Here is a 21,852-nt window from a genome sequence, read left to right on the forward strand (position 1 = left end):
GGGAATAACATACGTCTTAATGTTGCGACTGATTAATCAGAATCAAGTATTCCACAGAACCGTGTAATAAAGCTTTCATAATCGCGCAATATGCTGAACACAGGCTAGGATACAGTATATATGGTTATGAGGATTAGGAAGTACTCCTGATTGGGTGTCACGACTTTGAATGAGACAATTAGCAATTAGTTTCGTGCCTGGACTGTACATTTAGTAAAATGTTAATACTCCAACCTGTCCTCCAACCAATATGCTTGTGTAGGTCGTTTGTCCAAATCCCTAAAATGCATCCCATCAGTGTGTATTCTACAATTGCTCCCCTATCGCCAAAAGGTCGTTTTCATATTGATGTTTTGTACTCTTTTATTTGCACTCTGATTTGCGTTTTGTGCAGCTCAGTTGGTAGATTATTGTGTTATACCTTGAAATGTAATCATGCTATCATGGGTTCGATCCCAGGGAACAGACGTGCACGCAAATGTATTTGATCAATAAATCATAATTTAGCATGATTTCTGTGAGGGTTAGGTTTAGGGGTGGGGTTAGGTGTGGTCATTTGAATGAATGAGCCATCTAGTAAAATATGTAGGAAATACTGTGAGATCGGTGTAAAAAGCCCACACATTGCATTTAAATAAAGGTGCGTTTTGATTGGTAATGACATTATACGTCATTTCATGACGACAGACGCAACGCAATACTGTCATTTTTTTTAGACCCGCTAGAGGGCGCTTAACTTTAAAACGTAAATATAGGTCGTAATAAGGTGCTTGCACAAACGACCTATATGGTCGTTTTTTGTTGGAGGACAGGCTTTAATACTCATGTATTCCTGTGTAGTAATTCATTAATGACAGTAAAGGAATAACTAATTATTTGGAACAGTATTCTAAAGTAAAAAGCATGATAACTCCCTAGTAATGACTGAAGTCATTGTAAGCTTTTGAGAGTTTTGTATGGCTTTGTGTTGTAATTCATTATGAAGGATTTTGTAATATTGAGTAATTACTATGATCTTTACTTTAGAATACTGTTCCAAATTGCTAATAACTGCTTTAGAAGGATGTAGTAAAACCTGAGTTGAACTTGAATCTTAGTTACTAGTTTGGTAATCAGTTTATTGTTCGTTCGGAATAGTTACTAGAATGTTAATATTGCATTATTCAGTTGTTCCTTTGTAATTATTCATAACAGAAAAGTATTCAGACGTGTTATATATTTTATTGTGTGGATTCATCTCTAAAGCTTGTATTATTTTAACTAATTTGTCAGAAGTGTTGGATAAATAGCTAGCTATTTATATACATTAATTACCTTCCCTCTTAAATTAATAGAAAGAAATTGGTCTAGACACTACACTCATTCTCCAATAATTACATCCGTTTTCACGGATCCATGGGCCACCGCTGCGCATACTTCAACATCAGCTCTAGAGTTCAGATGCTGTAGCCATCACAGCCTTAGAGGAAACTCTTTTCAGTGCCACTTTCTTGGCCGTGGCCTTCGATGTCAATGCGAAAAAGCTTAAATCACTTTTGATAACAACAATGCCATGAAGCCCTGAGCCTGTACCTCACTTATAGCCATCAGCAGGGCTCTTTTAAGCAGCGATTTATTGATATGAGCACAGACCACCATTAAATAGACATTTAGCTGAAATGTCTGTCCAAGGCAACCTCGGTCAACAGGTTATTATAATGGAAAGCTGTATGAATATTTTGTAGATTGCATAGACAACATTAAATCAAAGTTGTTTTTTTGAAGCTTTCAGTCCACGTGTATTAGCTTTGAGGTCATATAATATACTTGAAGCCTTCTGTATCATTTGATATGCAGATTTCTAAGTGATCAGCATGTCTAAACTTTGCAGAAAAACTTGTCGTACTCAATTTTGGTTTATACTTTGTAGCAAGTAAAAGGGTTTTTTAGCATAATTGTAAAAATGTTCACCTTCAGGTCGTGTTTTCATGCTTTTGCTCTTTACGTAATTTTATCAATTAAATATAATAATGTTATATTGTTAGTAGGATTTCAAAGATGAACATGTCCTGGACTGAACTCGGGTTTACTTGATTATGAATCACTTCATAGAAAAATCGTGTTAAAATATGAGTATCAAATGCTATGCATTTTTGTTCATTCATCATTGTATTGCATTGCATTTTATGTTTTGCCCCACAATAAAAACTACAATATTCCATAGTTCAGACTATTAGTTAATGTGTCAGGTTTTAAAGAGTTAGAATTGGTGAAATGAATGTTTTTACAGGTAAAATGAAAAAAAAATAATAATAATAATACCTACGGTGACAGAAGACATTACAGGGTCTTGAAACTGCATGTTTATATTTTATGCATTAATGAGGACCCAAACGCACATCTGCTGTATCACATGAGCTTTTTTTCTAATTGTTCAAATTAGGTGTAATTACAGTTTCAAGACAAATTCCCCATGACCTCACAAGAAGTGTCAAATTTACAACACATTGCGTTTGAGAAAGGTAACAACCGTGTGTTCTGTGTGTCCTCTTTGTTGTGTCTATGCAAGTGTGCGATCTCCGTTGTAATTACATCTCTCCCTCAAACCGACCTCTTCAATTTGCCTCTGAGAACTGCACCAGGGGATTTTTCATCCAGTAATAGAATTACACAACATTGGCAGCAGCCTGGGACTGGGATATTTAATGTCTTATATGAAATATTAACAGACTTGGTTGTTTTAATTGTCTTTCCCACCATATTAGAGCCCTCACTTCCTCTCTAACTCACTGCATCTCTCTCTCTCTCCTGTTCCTCATCCTTGTTTTTTCCTTAGAAATCATGGAGGAAGGTTTCAGTTAAGGACAGTTTTTACTCACTATATTAAGGGACGGATCACATGTGATAACGGTCCTTACTGTACTTGTTCTCCATCTTCCCTCGTTCTCCTGCAGTAAATCTCAACAGGACAGGATTTCAGCAACATCAGGAGTTCAGTGTGTATTGTTTAATCTTAAAATAGTTTCTGTTATCGCAGTTTAAGTTGCATAGATGACTGCAAGGAAACTATTTGTACAACAGGTTGAAGTCTGTGGTCTGTCACCAGAACCTTCTTTATGATTAATCAACAATAGCAGAAAGAGCCATTCACTTTTTTGACTTTAGAGATACTCTTCTGCTTCTGTGGCTCTATGGCACATTGTAAAAAGAGCAAAGGGCCTCCAGGCTAAATGGATATATACGTCTCCTGAGGTTTTTCAGAAGGTAGTCATATCCTCTCAGAAAGATCTTTTGTGGTTTTACAGCTGTTCAAAGACAAAGAGGCTCTCTTAGTCACGTCTTGTCACTTTCGTTTTCTCTGTTCTTGCAGAGGTGTTCTTTGCTTGTCTTGTTCAAATGTACTAACTGTCCAGCGTCCAGCATCCAACTGATGTCAGCCTGCAGTCTGGAGTCTCTTTATACTACGGTTCTTATGTGGGTGGTACAAAGCTAACATTTGATTTAAAGCTATGTGATTTAGTCAAATATTAGTTTGACATACTATGTTTTGAATTGTAATAAAACCATTTCATCTTTTATATTGCTACTGTTTAAATATGATGGTTAAAGCAGAAGCTCTCATGTTCAACATGGTGTAGTTAAAATGACAAAACAGCATGTCACTTATATTAAGTCGTGTTCTGCTTATGCTATGCTGCTCGGACTTGAGTTCTCTTTAAAAGAACCAAAGAACCAACACATTTCCTTCACACTTTTGGTTTTCGATGGTATAATATTATTTTAATGGCACTCAATAAAACATAAAAGCCAACAAACAAACAAGCATACTTTTTTTTTTTTTTTTTTTTTGAAAGATAAAAGTATATTTATTTAGCAAGGACATGTTAAGTTGATCAAAATGGACAGTTAAGACTTTAACATTGTAATTAAAAGAATGAATGAATGAATAAATGCTGTTCTTTTAAATTTTCTAAACTGCATCAAGTAGCCCTAATATTGTAACTTGTAGCTGCCAAAAACATTTGGAATGTGAAAACCTGAATTGCTTTGCATTCACAATGCACTCTGTTAAAAAAAACACCTTCTCTGACACTGCTTGAAAACACTGAATCATGAGGCCTACATTGAGTGTATTTAATGATTAATAATCACGCAATTGTTTCAATTATGTAATTGCGCAACCCTAAACTGTTTGATTACCATATTGTCTGACAACAACACTGTTGATCTAGGATCATGCTCTTCGCTGTAACATACTGAATGGTTCATTAGGTTTAAGAGCAGTGTTTAAGGAGCATTTGCGCTCTTCTACTGCTATATTAGAGTGCAAATAATCCAATGGTAAAGGAAATGTAGCATATAGCCTGACACTATAGTAATAATCCTGTTCTTGCCTAGTTTGTATCCTGACTGATGTAGGAACTCATGGTGCATGTGTTTCTCTTTATTTCAGAGATCAGCAGGGTACGAAAGGACATGTACAATGACACTTTAAACGGCAGCACGGAGAAGAGAAGCTCCGAGCTCCCGGACGCCGTCGGCCCCATCGTTCAGCTCCAAGAGAAACTCTATGTGCCTGTTAAAGAATATCCTGACGTGAGTCTCAAGCCTAAAACCCATTCACACTGCACATTCACTTTCAGTTCCATCACAAAGTTTTAAATAATTAAAGCCATTTTTGCGAGTGCACGTGGGTTTGTTTGTTTCATTAAATTAAAAATTCAATTACACATGATTAAAAATGCATTCAGAACCTTACTGTCACACGATCTAGTCTCGGGGCAAGGTCAGTTAAAAATGATTTGAGGTGAATGTCTGCATTCACACAAGCTCTTTACTGAAGCTCAACGAGTGAATGGAATAGTAAATAACAGTGTGCGGCTGCTCAGTATGGACTTATTTAATTAGAGAGACATACAAGTCAATGTAATCTAGTTTTCCTTGCATTAGGACATGGGCCCACGTCCAGTATATTGATTTCATTTAGACGTACTGAAGAATTGAGGTTGCACTAAGTGTTTGACTCCATTTTATGAGTCCATTTAATTTATTGTGTTATTAAGCTAATGGTTTGTGGTTGGCTGTGCGTCTGAGAAGGATAAATTCACTGGATGTATGAGCAGTTTTTTCTTTTTCTTGAACTGTCACCACTAAGATTATAGTTTTCTTTTCATTATAGCTTTCTTTATATCGCCCTTTTGTGAAAAGGAGTGTGATTAATTGTACTGAGTGTGTACTTCAATTCTTAAAATAATATTTTTAGAACTATAGAACTTTCAGAACTTGCAGATAATATTAAATTAAACCATTTTCACTTTTAAGTGAACTATTCCATTAAATACAGCTGTTCCTGCATACAGTATATTTTTCTGAAAGTGGTATCCTACCCCCTGTCGCTCTCTTTGAGTCTTTGTACGTCTCTAGTAACAGGGGTGACATTGAATTCTCCCTTGCTTTTCCAGTTTGTGTTGAGTCAGAGCCGCTCAACCGCATCACCAACAACCCAGTCGGTGGTTAACAAATCATTCAAGCAGTTGCCGTCGGATCCTGCTTGCCTAAGGCGTCCGACTCTGGGGAAACAGTCGAGTTCAGAGCTGATCGATCCCAATTAACTTGTTCCATACCAGCGTGATTCCTGCATAGCCAGCACTAATTGAGTCTCTCCAGCAGGGGCGTAAATACTGTTTGGGATTAGAGCACTCCATTTTGCTGAAGTTTTCTGGTTTGAGGGGCAGTTTGTTTTTGACTGATTCTTGCTTCAGCCTATAGCGTTGTTGTTTGATACATAAAATACACACAATGAGAGTGGATTAGAGGATGAATATGAAACTCATCGAAAGCCATGCTTAGTATTTATACTATTCATGTTTTATTGTTTCTGGTGCATAATACTGGAACTTTATTAAAAGTTCATTCCATTTTATACTTCTTTTTTTGAAGTGAATGAAGTTTTCTGTCTGCAGTTGCTGAAGCATTGTGGGTAATTTAGCTCTTGCTCTTAAACTATGAGAGTTAGTAAAGGCTATCGTGTATGTGTGTGTGTGTGTGTGTGTGAAGGGTCTGGCCAACCTTGCTGGTCTGAAGGTCACCCAGGATCATTATTAGTGAGTTTGGGCTCATTAGGAGGAAGAGGATGAGCAATAAAAGAGATGCCCTCGGTTTCAGTGGAGTCCTCTATAGACTAGAACTCATCTTATCCACCTTTTTCCTGAATGCAGAAGTCTCGCCGGACTGGAATGATGCTTTACATTTCCGGTCTCTGGTGTTTCTAATCAAATTAACGTATTTTCTGATCTGATAATATAACGTTAATGACATTTTTGTTAAAAGCACATGGCGTCATAGTTTCATCTCTTTACAGTGTCGCAATGACCGTCTTTTCGCAGTAACTCAGCTGTCATTATTTAATAAGTGGGAAGATGACATGAAGCTGATTGATGACATGAAGTTAGACATGGTTAGCTGCTTTGAAAACGGATGAGGACACACATACAGCTCCCAATCAGGGTAAAGTTTGCAGCATTTTGTCTACAAAATGATAATAGCACAGATTATTTTATAAGAACACAAAGTGCTGCAAGTGCTGTCGTAGTTTATGCAAGTCATACAGATTTGCTGGTATGAAAACGGACTTTATAAGAATTCCTTTAGAATTATTGCTGCAACTGTGGCAGCACTGGAAAAAGGTTGGTTTACAAAAAAAATATCAAGCAGCACAACTATTTACAACATTGCTTACAAAACGAAATGTGTTTTAAGCATCACATTTAAACTGATGTAATATTTCACAATGTTACTCTTTTTACTGATCAAATAATTGCAAGGGGCTTCTTTCAAAAAACATCTTACTGACTGCAAACCTTTGTATGCTAGTGTATAAATGAATCATCACAAAACAACGACAAAATATATAAAGGCATTATTTTTAGCTTATTACCAAAAATGCAGCATTATTTAAACAGAAATCCGTTCTGCTCTCATTTCTTGAATGAGGCCCAATGTGTGCACAAGCATCCCAACCATCCGCCCCAACAGGATTAAAAATCTCGAATTATCTTGTCGCAGACAGTCGCTGGTATTTCCAGGTCAGCGGTAGGATGACATGATAGATTTATAGATGAGGTATAGTATGAAGGGAAGAGCGTGAAAGAAAGAGTGAAGAAGATAAGCAGCCTGGGACATGCGGCGGTGATGAATGTGAGGCTATGATGAGGTCGGGGAATCGGGACAGAGGAACAGCGGCCTGCCCCGTCTGATAAAAGAGAGCGAATGGCCCCACACCCCAAGTGCCCCACACACACTCGTCTCGTAGACAGGCACGCAGCGGCACAGAAATTAATTTGCTCCTACAAACTCATGCTGTGTTGCCTCTCTCCTGGCAGCACACACCCGTTCCGATTTGCTGAACAATGTTATTAGGCTGGGAAAGACAGCCGTCCTAGAAGAGCGCTGCTGCTTAAAATGAAAGGTACAAATCTACAGTTATTGTTGTGTGTGTGTGGGAGAGAGAGAGAAAGAGAGAGAGAGAGAGAGAGAGAGAGAGAGAGAGAGGGGAAGATGATGGTAGCGGTGAAAAAAATGAGCGAATGAATGAGTGAATCGCTGCTGTCATCTATCATCTCTCCCAGTGTTTCCTTTTCTGGGTCAAACTCATCTACAGTCAGGATGAGCAACTTTCAAAGATTATTAATCATTATCAGTATGAGCTGCAAGATTGATTCCCCTTCCTTTAGCAAGTGTACACTCACCTAAAGGATTATTAGGGACACCATACTAATACTGTTTTTGACCCCCTTTCGCCTTCAGAACTGCCTTAATTCTACGTGGCATTGATTCAACAAGATTCTTTAGAAATGTTGGCCCATATAGATAGGATAGCATCTTGCAGTTGATGGAGATTTGTGGGATGCACATCCAGGGCACGAAGCTCCCGTTCCACCACATCCCAAAGTTGCTTGGGTTGAGATCTGGTGACTGAGGGGGCCATTTGAGTAGAGTGAACTCATTGTCATGTTGAGTTCTGTCATGGCCCAGAGAAAACGCCTACGCTCTGGATCATGTTTAGACATGGCTTCTTTTTTGACCTATAGAGTTTTAGCCGGCAACGGCGAATGGCACGGTGGATTGTATTCACAGACAATGTTTTCTGGAAGTATTTCTGAGCCCATGTTATGATTTCCATTACAGTAGTATTCCTGTTTGTGATGTCCAGTGTCGTCTAAGGGCTGAAGATCACGGGCATCCAGTATGGTTTTCTGGCCTTGACCCTTACGCACAGAGATTGCTCCAGTTTCTCTGAATCTTTGGATGATATTATGCACTGTAGATGATGATAACTTCAAACACTTAGCAATTTTTCTCTGATAAACTCCTTTCTGATATTGCTTTACTATTTTTCACTGCAGCATTGGGGGAATTGGTGATCCTCTGCCCATCTTGACTTCTGAGAGACCCTGCCACTCTGAGATGCTCTTTTTATACACAATCATGTTCCCAATTGACCTAATAAGTTGCAAATTGGTCCTCCAGCTGTTCCTTACATGTACATTTAACTTTTCCGGCCTCTTATTGCTACCTGTCCCAACTTTTTTTGGAATGTGTAGCTCTCATGAAACCCAAAATGCGCCAATATTTGGCATGACATTTCAAAATGTCTCACTTTCAACATTTGATATGTTATCTATAGTCTATTGTGAATAAAATATAAGTTTATGAGATTTGTAAATTATTCCATTTCTTTTTTACTCACAATTTGTACAGTGTCCCAACTTTTTTGCAATCAGGTTTGTAGTTTGAAACATTAAGATCTCTTTAAGATAATTTTCTGTCTAGGAGACCAACTGAGAGAAGTGATGTCATTTGTGATTTTTCTTAATGTTATGGCTAAAATTATTGTCTATGAATTTACTTTCATAACATTTTTTGAAGTCTGCTTCTACATGTCCTCTGGGTGTTAAACAATACATTATAGTTTTACTTTCCTCAACCAGTGCTGTGCCACACAGAGACGCTGCTATTTCAGGAAGACTGTTGTGTTCAGGCGGTGTGAGTGTTATACATAGCTGCATATATACAGATCTAAAGGGCAGTGTGTTCAACACATATGTATTTGTGATTTGTCTTGTCATGCAGGAGATCTGGCTACCAGCTCTTCATATCTCCACGAGTCATTGTTTTAATTAAATGAGTCTGATGGGATGGACCCATAACTCAGAACTGAACGAGGGCTTAATAAATGCAAAACTACTGGACGTTAACTGGGATATTGGCTGCCGTACCAGCAGCAGCTGGTGTTGATTAATATGACTTCATCTCCATCTGGATATGAGTGTGAGTGTGTGTGTGACTGACTGACCTTACAGTTGTAGTTTTGTGAATTACAGAAGTAAAATGCTTTAATGATCATGGGGTTTTAATAGAGGGTTTCCACGGTCATGGAATGCCTAGAAACATCAGGGAATTTTAAGGTTGTGTTGTCTGAGATTGGGAAATGAAAAAAGTCTTAAGAATTATGGAAGGGTGTTGAAAATTTCTGCTAGATTCTGATCCTTAAAATTCAGTTTCATTGGTACAACTTACTGTTCTCATAATAATTCAGTCATATAAAACAATATTTTTTTAAGTTTGATGAAGCCAGTTAATTTAGATGTTATAGATGCATATTTAAGTAATCTGACTAAGCATATTTTTATACTGCATAGTGAATATACATTTTTCTACTAACACTTGTTCAAAAGTTTGGTGTTGGGAAGATTTTTATTTTTTATTTTTATGATTTCCTTTTTACGTTTTTGAAAGAAGTCTCTTAGGCTTACCAAGAGTAAGTGAGTTTATTTAATCAAAAATACAGTGAAACAGTAATATTGTGAAATATTATTAAAATGTAATAATTTCTGTTTTTGATTTGCATATATTAATGTTATTTATTCCTATGAAAATCTGAATTTGCCCATTTTGGGGGGGGGGATTATTTGATTAATAGAAAGTTAAATAAAGAACAGCATTTATTTCAAATAAATTAAAAATATTTGCAACATTACAAATGCCTTTAGTGTCCCTTTTAATGAGTGTGTGTGCTTTTTGAATTAATGTATGAATTTAAAAAATCTTACTGATCCCAAGCTTTATTATTATTTACTATAAACAACATTTAATTGGTTATGGATGATCTTAAAAAAAATAAAAAAAATAAAAATAAAAATATCTTGTAAGCCTTTTGCATTGGTGCTTATCAAAAAATAGGCCAAAATGTTTAATAAAAAAAGTCTGAACGACTCATTATCAAATCAGACCAAATAAAATATATTTTTAAATGTGTGAGTCCTGTGAATAATTACTTAAAATTACTCAGTTACCGTTTTACAGTTATGACTTAATTATCATAATACTAATAATACTTATTTCTGTCATAATACTTCTTTCTAATCCAAATGTTTTTTTAACCTATTCTCAGTTGTCCTCAGCATGTGCATTTGGAAATAATTATTAATCATACACAGATAATCAAATGAAACTGAATCCCTGTCCTAGTAAGTATATAACCCCTTGTGTGTATTTGTTCTGATTCTGGGTGCCTGATGAAAGTGTGCAGTGAGGTTCTGATATGAACTTAATAAGGCCGAACGTTTCCTGGAACAAGGTTATAGATTCCAGCACCTACTAGAGATGTTCCGATACCCTTTTTCTCTTCCCGATACCGATTCCGATACCTGGGCTCAGGGTATCGGCCGATACCGAGTACTGATCCGATACCTGGGTGTATATCTGTATATACAGCTGTATATACTACTAGCCCTGTGTAAATTGCTAGAATTTTTTTATGGTGTGCTTCAGACAGATCCCTCAATAAAACATGAACAAATACATGGTGAACTACTGTATTTATTACAGTATTTTTATTATCTAACATGAATTTGACAGTATTATTTATTTTCTTATGCAAAAAAGAACTTCAAATGCAGCCAAAAATCTAACACCGCAAACTAAAAAAGGTATTTAAGTTTTACAATATAACTGTATAAAAAAACTGCAACAAATAAGTCTAGGAATATAAAAAAAGATCTATTAATCAGATAATCTCTAACAAGTAAAAAACAAGTAAAAAACAAGCAACCATCTAGGCATAATTATTATTATTATAGAGATGTATTATTATTACTGTAGGCTACAACAGTAGCTTTATATATTGTCAATTTACTCATGTAAACCAAACATTTATTTTAATGGGCTGCCATGAAGATCTTTGAGTGTCTGTGTTTATGATATGACAGTATTCTCAAATGAAACGGTAAATTCTCATGAAGTGACGGTTTATGCGTTCGTGTCCTCATGACACACAGCAGAGACTACAAAACAGCGAGCTCTCGCGCATCTGTGCCAGTCACCCACAGAGATGTAGATTTTGCGGGAGTAATATTTAAATAGTATTTTGCAGTTTAATATTCACAGACACTAGTATATATTCGGCTACTGTCTGGAGCCCTGCGTTTTGACTTACACGGAAGCGACTGAACGCAGTTGCCGGTACTGAATATACTCGAGAGTCTGTAACTACCGGTACTACAGAGACATACTGCTAACCACTGATCTATAATATAGTAGCGGCTTCACTGTCTTTTGGCAGTTTAGAATGTGATGAGTGATCCAGTCATATATAGATAAGGGCTGCTAACGCGTTTTCATTTCTTCTTCGCTGCTCTAAACAGGGGTTGCTTGTGGCAACACAGCACAACTTCCTGTGTTTTCAATGCATTTTGAGCAGCGAAGAAGAACCGTGCAGCGGTTAGGCAAAGCTTGCGGTCATAACTAGGTCTTTTTTAAGAAAATGGTATCGGATCGGTATATGGGTTCATGTACTCGCCGATGCCGATGCCAGAATTTGTTGTGGTATCGGAGATATTTCCGATACTAGTATCGGAATCGGAACAACTCTAGCACCTACATAACACTTTAAACCAGGCTAAAATCTTTTCTGCTGTCCTCCACATAAAAGCTGTCCCATACACACTCACGGGTCGGCCCACGGTGAGGTGAGGTCCGGCGGTTGGTGTGTGAGTCTTCTCATTACTCTGGTGATAATAAACAATAACACACACAGGGGAGAGGTGCTGTGGCGTTCCGGATCACCTCGCAGTTAATGAAGGTTCATTAGGGTTCATTAGGATATGATGAGTGCTCCCAACAGCACCACAGCCCTCTGCTTTACCCCTACCGGCCGTGGTGGTTCCTTACTCTCCGTCTGTCACTCCTGATGCCTGTAGGGCTGCCATGGACACCTAAACATCAGTCCAGACAGACACTACTGCAATCAAGATCTATTACAAACCACAAATATAATCCATGCTCATTCAAACTCATATTATATATTACATAAAAGTTAGCACTATCATTATTATTTATTAAAATGGACAGTATAATGATTTTTTTTTTTTTTTTTTTACAATTAACCCTATAAAACGTACAGTATCAGGTTTTATATGCATGCAAAAATTTCGGTTGCACTTTATTTTACAGTATGTGTACTTCCATGTACTTATAGTGTACTTACAGTGTACTTATCTAAAAAGGTTCTGGTAATACAAGGTAACTACATGGGCTAGGGTTAGGTTTAGGGGCAGGTTCAGGGTTAGTACCTAGTTATTACATAGTTATTGTAATTACTATAATAAGTACATAGTATGTACATGGGGAACAGGACTGTAAAATAAAGTGCTACCAAAATTTCTAAGGCCTCTAAATTATCAACATGATCATACTTTTGCTGAAAAACTTGTATCAGGTTTTATATGCATGCAAAAATTTCTAAGGCCTCTAAATTATCAAGATGATCATACTTTTGCTGAAAAACTTGTTGTACACAAGCCACTGCTTCTATGATGTTAATGTTGTTTCAATATATGATATAAGATGAAGATTTTCAAGATTTTATTTGATTATTCGTATATATACTGTATATATTTGCTCTTTTTTCTGGTTAAAATTTAAGTATGAACTATGATTTTGAAGAATGTTTATTTGTTCATCACGCGATCATCATTGTATTGCATTACTTTACATTTTATGGCTCCACAATAAAAACTACAGAGAACTGACCATAAAACTTAGCGTTTAAATATATTCTCACAAAGGCATATTGTTTGGAGATATAGATAGACAACTGATATTAATATGGATTATTTATGAGTAGTTTGCTATTTTGTTATAAAGAGCTCACTGAATTACAAGCTATCAGAGTTTCATCTTCATATTTGGCCATTTAAAAATCAGCAACAGCACCAAATTTCATATTTTTACTCAGTTTGGGCCACTGAATAAAAATGAGGTGTTGCTTCTTCTTTGTTTTGAGCTCTATATTCTCACTATACCATAATATATGGTTTACACTGTGGGAGAAAAACAGTCTCATCAAGTTGTTTTAAAGAGACACTTGAACTTGTCTTTCTCATGTTTTGACAGCTCTGGGCCAATCATAGAAACTTTTCAGAGAAAGACCTAAACGCAAATGTATTTATAAATGAAACCCAGGTGAAGCGTTTAAGAAATGTATAATAATTTACAGAGACAGCCATCAGAGGACACAAAACACCTGTAACACACAGTATGTAAGATTATTAGTCTATAAAACAGGAAAAGTTTCCATATTATTTCATCACTGCAAGGTGGGGTTGCATCATAAATTAGAACATAAAGTCTGTTAGTTTGTATATATGCTAACAATGCCAAAGTCATAGATTCAGTTCTCAGGGAAAGCAAGAGCTGATCAAATACCCTGAATGCAGTGTAAGTAACCCATTGCCTATGTCTAAATAACAGGTAAAATGTGAGTCTATTGATTTAAATTCTACTGTTTTAGTCCAATTACTCAGGGTCAGAGGTGTCCAGAAATATTTAGCTTGCATGTAGAGTTATGTTTAAATGATGAATGGGAAAATACTTTATATTGGGTTAAATTGTAACTTAGTGTCCCGTTACTTCATAATTAGGCTAATTTGTAACTTATCAGTTTAACTGTTTTATAACTGTATTTGTAAGTGCTTTGTGACAGGTAATGGGAAGAAAATAGGATGAAATGTAATAGAGATACAATTGTGGTCAAAAGTTTACATACACTTTGCAGTATCTGCAAAAATGTTAAATATTTTTACCAAAATAAGAGAGATCATACTAAATGCATGTAATTTTTATTTAGTTCTGACCTGAATAAGATATTTCACATAAAACATGTCCACATATATAATATCAGGGTAAAGTGATTTATTTCATTTTTTTGTCTTGTGGGAAATATTTACTGTAAGTGTCTTCTGTAGCTTCTGAAGGGCAGAACTAAAGGACAAAAAAAAAAGATATTTAGGCAAAATAAGAAAAATGTACACATCTTCATTCTGTTCAAAATGTTTCACCTCCATTCTGGAGCATCAGTGGTTGTTTGAACTTTTTGTCTATGAGTCCCTCAGTTATCCTCAGTGTGAAAAAAATGGATCTCAAAATATGTAAAAATATTTTATGTGAAATTTCTTATTCGGGTCAGTACTAAATAAAAAATAGCATGCATTTTGTATGATCCCGTTTATTTTGTTAAAATAATTAACATTTTGCAAAGTGTATGTAATCTTCATTGAATGCTTCGTTCATTGTAATTACATGGAAAATAACTACTAGCTTTTGTGTTCTGCAGAAGAGGAAAATAGTCAAATAGATTTGTAATGGCATTCGGGTGAGAAATGATGACTAAATTTCCACACCCACACAGAAGTCCTTTAATGCTGGTAGCAGGTGTATTGCATACAATGCAATGTCTAAGTAATTTGGACTCCATTGGCTTCCATAAATCCTGGTGGACGTAAACTGAACACAGTAACCAGGTGAAATTAGTCAACCACAAGGGAATCGGCCAATCAATACAGATTCATGGATCATCAGCATAGGAAGCGGTGATAAAACATTTGAGATCAAGTGTTGTAGATATGGAGGCTTACACACGGTTAGACTTCCTCTCTACGAGTCCCACACCTCTCGGAGGATAGATACACCCTCCTTTCCCTCCTCTTGTCCTACACAATAATGAAAACAAAAGACATCCTGCAGCAAGGAATCAGAGCGCAGTGCAATTAGAAGCCATGCAATAATTAATTTGCCTATTACTAGAGCCGACTCGTTTATCTTCATAAGATAATGCCATCACTCCCAGTCTCTGGCAGACTCACATCCGCTCGGTCTTAAATGGCCCTAATCACGTCCCCGCTGCCTATTTTATTGTAGTTGATGGAAAACACACTTAATCTCCACTGTGCAGAATGAGTAAATAGACCCCAGCCTTGAACAGCAGATATTAGAGATTCCATTAAAGCCCTGGGCTTCTTTATGTGGCTTTTGTTTTGGGTGCCGAAGCACTAAAGAGCTGAGGTAAGGTGTACGCCGATGAGGCACATAAGTCAAGCTGTGTTTAGCCAATGCAGTTTCACACACTTCCAGAAAAAGGGAACTTTTAAAGTGGAAAATGTCCGGTGATATATATGATTATGGTCACCAGTCATGTTTAAATGTATAAATGGCTTGAAACAATCAGTCGGCTTATGAAATTTTAAGTTTAGAAATGGTGTGGATTGTTGTCTGCTGTAGTGGTTTGGGCTATAACTGAACCTAGAGGAGGTTTGTATTGCTCTTTCTCTAAAGACCTAAACCTAGAGACTTAGATCCTATTGTGCAATGAAGATGTTCCATGGATGTTCAAGGTTCTGCATGAAACCATCAATCTCAAAAAAATAACGTTGAGTGTAGAATATAATTTTAAATATAAAGCCTCCAAAAGGGGGTAACCACAGAACACTCTTAAAAATAAAAGTTCTTTGTTGGCGTGGTTCCATGAAGGACTTCAAACATCCATAACCATTTTGGGTTCCTCAAGGGGCCTTTCAGTAAACAGTTCTTAAAGGAGCCGTGGATATATCCGGGGGATGAAAAATGAATTCATCTTTTCTTCTCGTCACTCTCTACAAGAACACAAAACACTCACACAAACCTCTTCACACACTTGCATGCAGACATTCATCAAAGCATCAAAGGAGCATTGTTAGAGGCGCAGCAGGAGCAGGCCCACACAAAGGGCGCAGGTACAAGAGCGCAGGATTGTGTGCGTTTGATAGGAGTGATTCGGGTGACAGCCGGAGAGTTGAGAGGTGGGGAAGAGTCGCGCTCATTCATATAGACGAGACTCTGCTGTCACTGACGCTTCTGGTGTGCGGTGTGCTTGAGAAGATGTAGAGTCTGTGTGTGGTGGCCTCACTTCCTGTTTATTTGTCTTTTTTGCGACACAGACTAATGGGAGATATTGTACAGCAGCAATGTTTGTGAAATGCGAGTTTAAGGTTTCAGAATCTCAATTTTAAAACATTGACACTTAAGACCGGTTTTATGGTCCAGGGTCACATATATTGACTTTGATGGTTATCCACTATTCATTAATAAATGTTTAAATGATTAGAGATTTTGGATAAGGTTTATAAGATTTTTTTAGAGTTTCATATGCAGTCCAAGCTCAAATCACTAAATGTGAAGGACACTGCAGCAGATTTGTCCCATCAGGGGATACTCGCCAGCATCTCTGAAGCCCAACAGCTGAGTAAAGGCCAGTTTTTTTCCGGTCCGTCCGTATGTGTCTGTGTTCGAGTGCTCTCACCAGGCCCCAGAGTCACATAATCCAGACGGAGAGCGGAGGTCATCCGAGAGACGGTACGGAGAGCTGTGTGTAATCCCCGCAGATGTGTGAATACAGCAGGGAGACCACGGATGTATAATTTGCGCCTGCTGCTTTCGGAGTGAAGCCGTTCCTTCTGAAGTGTCTTGCACTGATTACTCATTCTCAAGGGCACCTTGGAAACCAGGCTGCCAGAAACAATCCCTTTCTTTTCATTTTTAAAATGTTTAACTTGATGGTCAGTTAGCTAAGTTGCCATATTAGCCATTCCACTCAATTACACATAGGTAAAACCACCTAGATGATTGATCAAGATCAGATCTTTATTTCAGGACACTAGAACGTTCGATATTTGAAGAAGTTTTACTTTTCAAGATAGGGAGTGTCAGTACTGTATGGATGCATGTCACTCACATATGCAAACATGATTATACAGTGCAAGCATTTAGTAAGGAGTTCATCTTGATTGTGTGTTCTTAGACATTAGACACTTTACTTTCAAAAATGATTTATTTGCATGTAAAAAGTGCCATACGTGTATTGTAATTGGTTTATTAATAACACGCACAACTTTTATTCCAAGGGTAACACTCAAGCATACAAGTGTAATGCACGCCCATGTGCTTTGTGCCTACAAGTAAAATTTAATTGCTTTTTTTCATTCGTATCTGCAAGGCTCTTGGACAGGGATGAAGGGTGCCAGAATAAAAAAATAAATAAAAACTGCACGAACACATACTCAGTGACGGTGTTTTACCAGTAGTCGATTATGCATGGAGTCAGTCATGTGAAAAGAGCGTAACATCGGAATACCAAACACATTGATGAAGCGGGCCCCGAAGGCTTATTGATTAGAGCAGGAGGCCTGTAGTGTAAAATGGGATTTTACAGAACGCAAGGCTGCATGCCTCCGAAACAGACCGCTGCTGCACATCACTCCGACTGTATTAGAATGGAGTTCCCTAAAGGAGAGAAAGAGATGCAACATGTGCATTTCCTAAAAAAATAAATAAAGTTAAAAATAGTGATAGCATGACTGTACAGTTTCATGCAGTGCACAAGATGCTGACGTATGCAGGAATAATTCTAGGTTGTGCTCTGGGGTTATTGAGTTGATATTAACTATAAGACACTGTTATTATAACTGTAACACACACTCACTCACATCTGCACGGCAGTTCTCCAGCACGACAGACTGGGTCAGAGCCTTTGACCTACAGCTGTGTGGTCAGTGCTGATACCTGATCGATTAGGTTAACAGTTGGTGGCTCTTATCTTGTCAGTGAAGTCCTAGAGGAGACGTGGGCTTATGGGAGGCTATCGGCTGGTGCTCTCTGCACATTGTCTGAGTCCCGGCTGATGAGCTCCACGATAACACTCAGACAGCCGGCTCAAGTGAAGCACCTCCCAGGGAACTTCATTCACATGATTCACTTCAACTCGCATGTCCGTGATCACTTTGAACTTAGCCAGGGTCAGAAATGAACACAAAATATTGCGTTTTATATATATATATATATATAGGGTAAACAGATGCCTTTTCAGTTGTGTTCTGAAGGTGATTGAGATACAATTTCTCTTAGAAGCTGGGGGAGGGATTTCCAGTATGTACTGTCGGGGTCGAGACACTGAAAGACCATCCATCCAATGAAGAAACATTGTCACTTGGGCAGAACCTTTTCAAAACCATATTTACCCCTAAAGGGTGCATATCAGTACCTTAAAAGTATATATTATTACCTACAGTATACACCTAAATAGTACATTTTAGTAACTTCTGAAAAGTTACCGCCCCAGTGACAGCTTTTGTACCTTATTCAGAGAGTGTTAATAAACTGTCTCCTGAAGGCCTAAGAGCAGAAAGCGTGAGAGTGAGGAGGATTCAGATCTAAATATTGTGGTGCAAGTCTATGAAGGTCTTAAAAATGGTAATTATATAATTATTGTACTGAGTGCGATAAGCAACCAGGAGCCAGTGTAGGAGTGATATGTGTGTGTGTGTGATAGCAATTAGGAATTACACTATTATTAACTTCGAACTTAAGAATATTATGTGTAATTCCCCTGCATGATAATGTTTCATAATAACCTGAAATTTTACAAACTACATTATAGTGTAGGAATTCAAAAGTAACATGAAATGGCAGTTTTATAGTATTGTACTGTTGATGCAAACTGTGACTTGTCAAATGCTGAAGTGTACTGTACTCCATGCTTCATCCGGACGCAGATGCGGTGAGTGAGATGTGTGTGTTTGTGTGTTGCAGTTTAATTTTGTGGGCCGTATCTTGGGTCCGCGGGGACTCACAGCTAAACAGCTGGAGGCAGAGACAGGATGTAAGATCATGGTGAGAGGGAAAGGCTCCATGAGGGACAAAAAGAAGGTAAGATCTACAAACATACACACATGTACAAACACATACTTACACACTTATAATAAACACACGTTCATAGAGACAGGGAGAGTCTTTTTGTTTGACATTTTATAATAAGTATACAGTAATAAAGCACTTATAGGAGTGAATTCAAGTAAATTTCTTACCTTCACTTTTTGTCGTTGAGATGACTAGGAAAATATTTCCCTGTTTTCCTGAAGTAACCCCAAATTCATAAAAAAAAAAACTATTGTAGTTATATAGTTATAGTTACATCAAAACTATATTGTCTATATTAATAATAACTTAATATACACAAATAATGAGTTCTTCAGTAGTAATGTCATTGTTTATTAAATTAAATTAAATTAAATTAAATTAAATTAAATTAAATTAAATTAAATTAAATTAAATTAAATTTATGCATTTAGCAGACGCTTTTATCCAAAGCGACTTACAGTGCATTCAGGCTATCAATTTTTACATATCAGTTGAGCTACAGGAACACAATAACACATTTATGGTTATTAGGAGAAAATATTAAATAGTCACCACGAAAAAACTCAATTTCCACTAATTTGATTAAGTGTTTCTAACCTACCTTAACTTGATATTAATTTGATTGATTGATAAAAAAAACATTTAATTGCTATTAATTAATTACTTGTTAATGTTTTCATGAACCATAGATATATTTTAAATCCCTTAACCCTATCCCTAATCCTAAATATATCCACTTTTATATATATATATATATATATATTAGGGCTATGCAAGTTAATGTGTTATTATCGCAGTTAATAACGCATTAATTGATTAAGGCCGACAATTATTTTATCATGCATTAACGCAGTTTTTTATTATTATGAAAGTCCGCTGCTCACTGGCTGTGAATACACATACAGACAAATCATGTGTTCATGAACACAAGAACAATCACAATCACCCCAGATGGAGGAATCTGATTGGATGATTTTGTGCAGTCTTCACGCATCCATATGCTTAAACATATTGCCCATTTTCAGTCTGCAACTGTGGCTCTAAGTCTGTCCGGATGACAGATGCACCGGTGCTCGCGGTCGAACAAAGTTTACATGCGTACGGTTTGTTCAAGAGTTAACTAGCCCAGGCCAACCCCTTACTGCCCAACTGAGATCCTTTGCAGGGAATAACAATCCCTCCCCTCGCTCCTGAGAGCTGTGGGCAGGTGTTCAAACATTGTCCTTGGCCTCAGACGGATCCTGTGGCCCTGCCATGGCTCCTCTCTCAGTCGAACCCCAGTCAATGTGTGGCATGCTGGGCCAACAACGCCGGGACAGTGGGGGTCGCAGGACAGTCTGGAAGCATGGGGTCATATTCTCTGTCCATCATTAACACTTGAGCAAACACACATGTTCACATGAACACAAACATGCAGATTGTTTTCATTGGGATTATTGGCATTTTGAGAGCAAAGCACAGTACGCCTGTACTATAACACAGATGTGCGCGATCACACACACAGTCTCACATATGTATCTGATCTGGAGGCGCATTTGTGTTTCCATGAGTTGGGCAGGACCCATATTTGGACAAGTGCTGGAAGCAGATAGTTATCCGAGCCCATCCCGGGTGACCGCGAAGAGGATCCAGAGGAAAATAAAACAAGTACTCTGTGAAAAGCACTGTTGCCATTTCCAACGTTTCACGCACATCTGGATCGGCTCGGCATCCTGTCAGAGCGCAGCTGGTCGTCCGCGTATCGCATCTCAGCTGTGTGCGCGTGCGTGCCCTGCCGATGGCCCCGTTCTGATAGTACGACCCGTTCTGCATTGAAGGCACATTATCATGAATGTGTCCATTGTTTCTCATGATCTATTCACTTCCTAACATGTATCTGTCATTCACACACTTTTAGATATCTAAAGGGGGACATGCGTCGACATCTGATGTAACACTGTATGTAGGGAGGCCGACCAGTTGGAGTGGAAAAGGGAAATGACGTGCTGTACAAAAAGTTGATGCAAATCCAAAAATGTTGTTTTATTGGAAGGTGCAAAAATATTTTCAGTGCAAAAGAGAAAACAAAAATAAACAAAAACTGTACAAAAAGAAAAGAAAACAGCAACAATGTGCTAATTCTGGCTAAACCAAACGGCCCAAGTTTGCAACACTGCTCAGCATTAGAGTCCACAATCAGAACTGAACTTCTTTCAGTCATACAGCCTATTTATAGGCTGAAGCCCCGCCTATAGAGCATACCAACTACGTACAAATGTTTTAGTCTTTGAGTGATCAAATTAAATAATATAAACACCCAACACAACAATCAAACCTTGCAAACAGGTAAAACAACAACCATTAACAGAGACAGAGCTGAACAACTAATCAAATGGCAAAAGAAGATTTTCCTAAATACCATCCCCCTCTGACATCACACCAAAATGGTATCTTCCACAGGAAGTGATGTGGCTATTGCTTTAAAAAGACAGATTGACCTGGATTATGGGTTTGGTCGTACAGAGGGTGAACCTGGAAGTTTAACTGCAAAAAGGTTTGTGGAAAATATGTGAAAAATAAAGGTAATTATCCTATGAATTATTAAGTGTCCTGGCATTCTGTTATTTTTAGAAAAATGATAGCAAACTTTAAGGAAAACTATCAAGATTTGAAAACTATGACTAACACAGATGCAACAAACTTTAGATTAAATAAAACAACAACTCCATAAAACTTTCCTGAGGTGTACACAGATGTTAATGATGCCGGCAATGCACAGTTTCAGTGAAATGGGTATATGTTTTAAAGTCCAAGTTTATATAGTCA

The 21,852-nt window shown here is 37.4% G+C and overlaps 1 protein-coding gene across 6 annotated transcripts in view; it reads left to right on the top strand.

Moving 5' to 3' along the window:
- Positions 1-21,852, top strand: part of LOC128026490 (protein quaking-like) — a 95,473-nt gene that overhangs the window by 21,798 nt on the left and 51,823 nt on the right. For all 6 annotated transcript variants that reach the window (XM_052613689.1, XM_052613684.1, XM_052613685.1 and 3 more), the window contains exons 2-3: positions 4,433-4,575; positions 18,940-19,056. In XM_052613689.1, the coding sequence (XP_052469649.1) occupies positions 4,433-4,575; positions 18,940-19,056 (260 nt within the window). The remainder of the gene's footprint in view (positions 1-4,432; positions 4,576-18,939; positions 19,057-21,852) is intronic.

Source organism: Carassius gibelio, chromosome A13, assembly GCF_023724105.1.
Source record: "Carassius gibelio isolate Cgi1373 ecotype wild population from Czech Republic chromosome A13, carGib1.2-hapl.c, whole genome shotgun sequence".
Lineage (NCBI taxonomy): Eukaryota > Metazoa > Chordata > Actinopteri > Cypriniformes > Cyprinidae > Carassius > Carassius gibelio.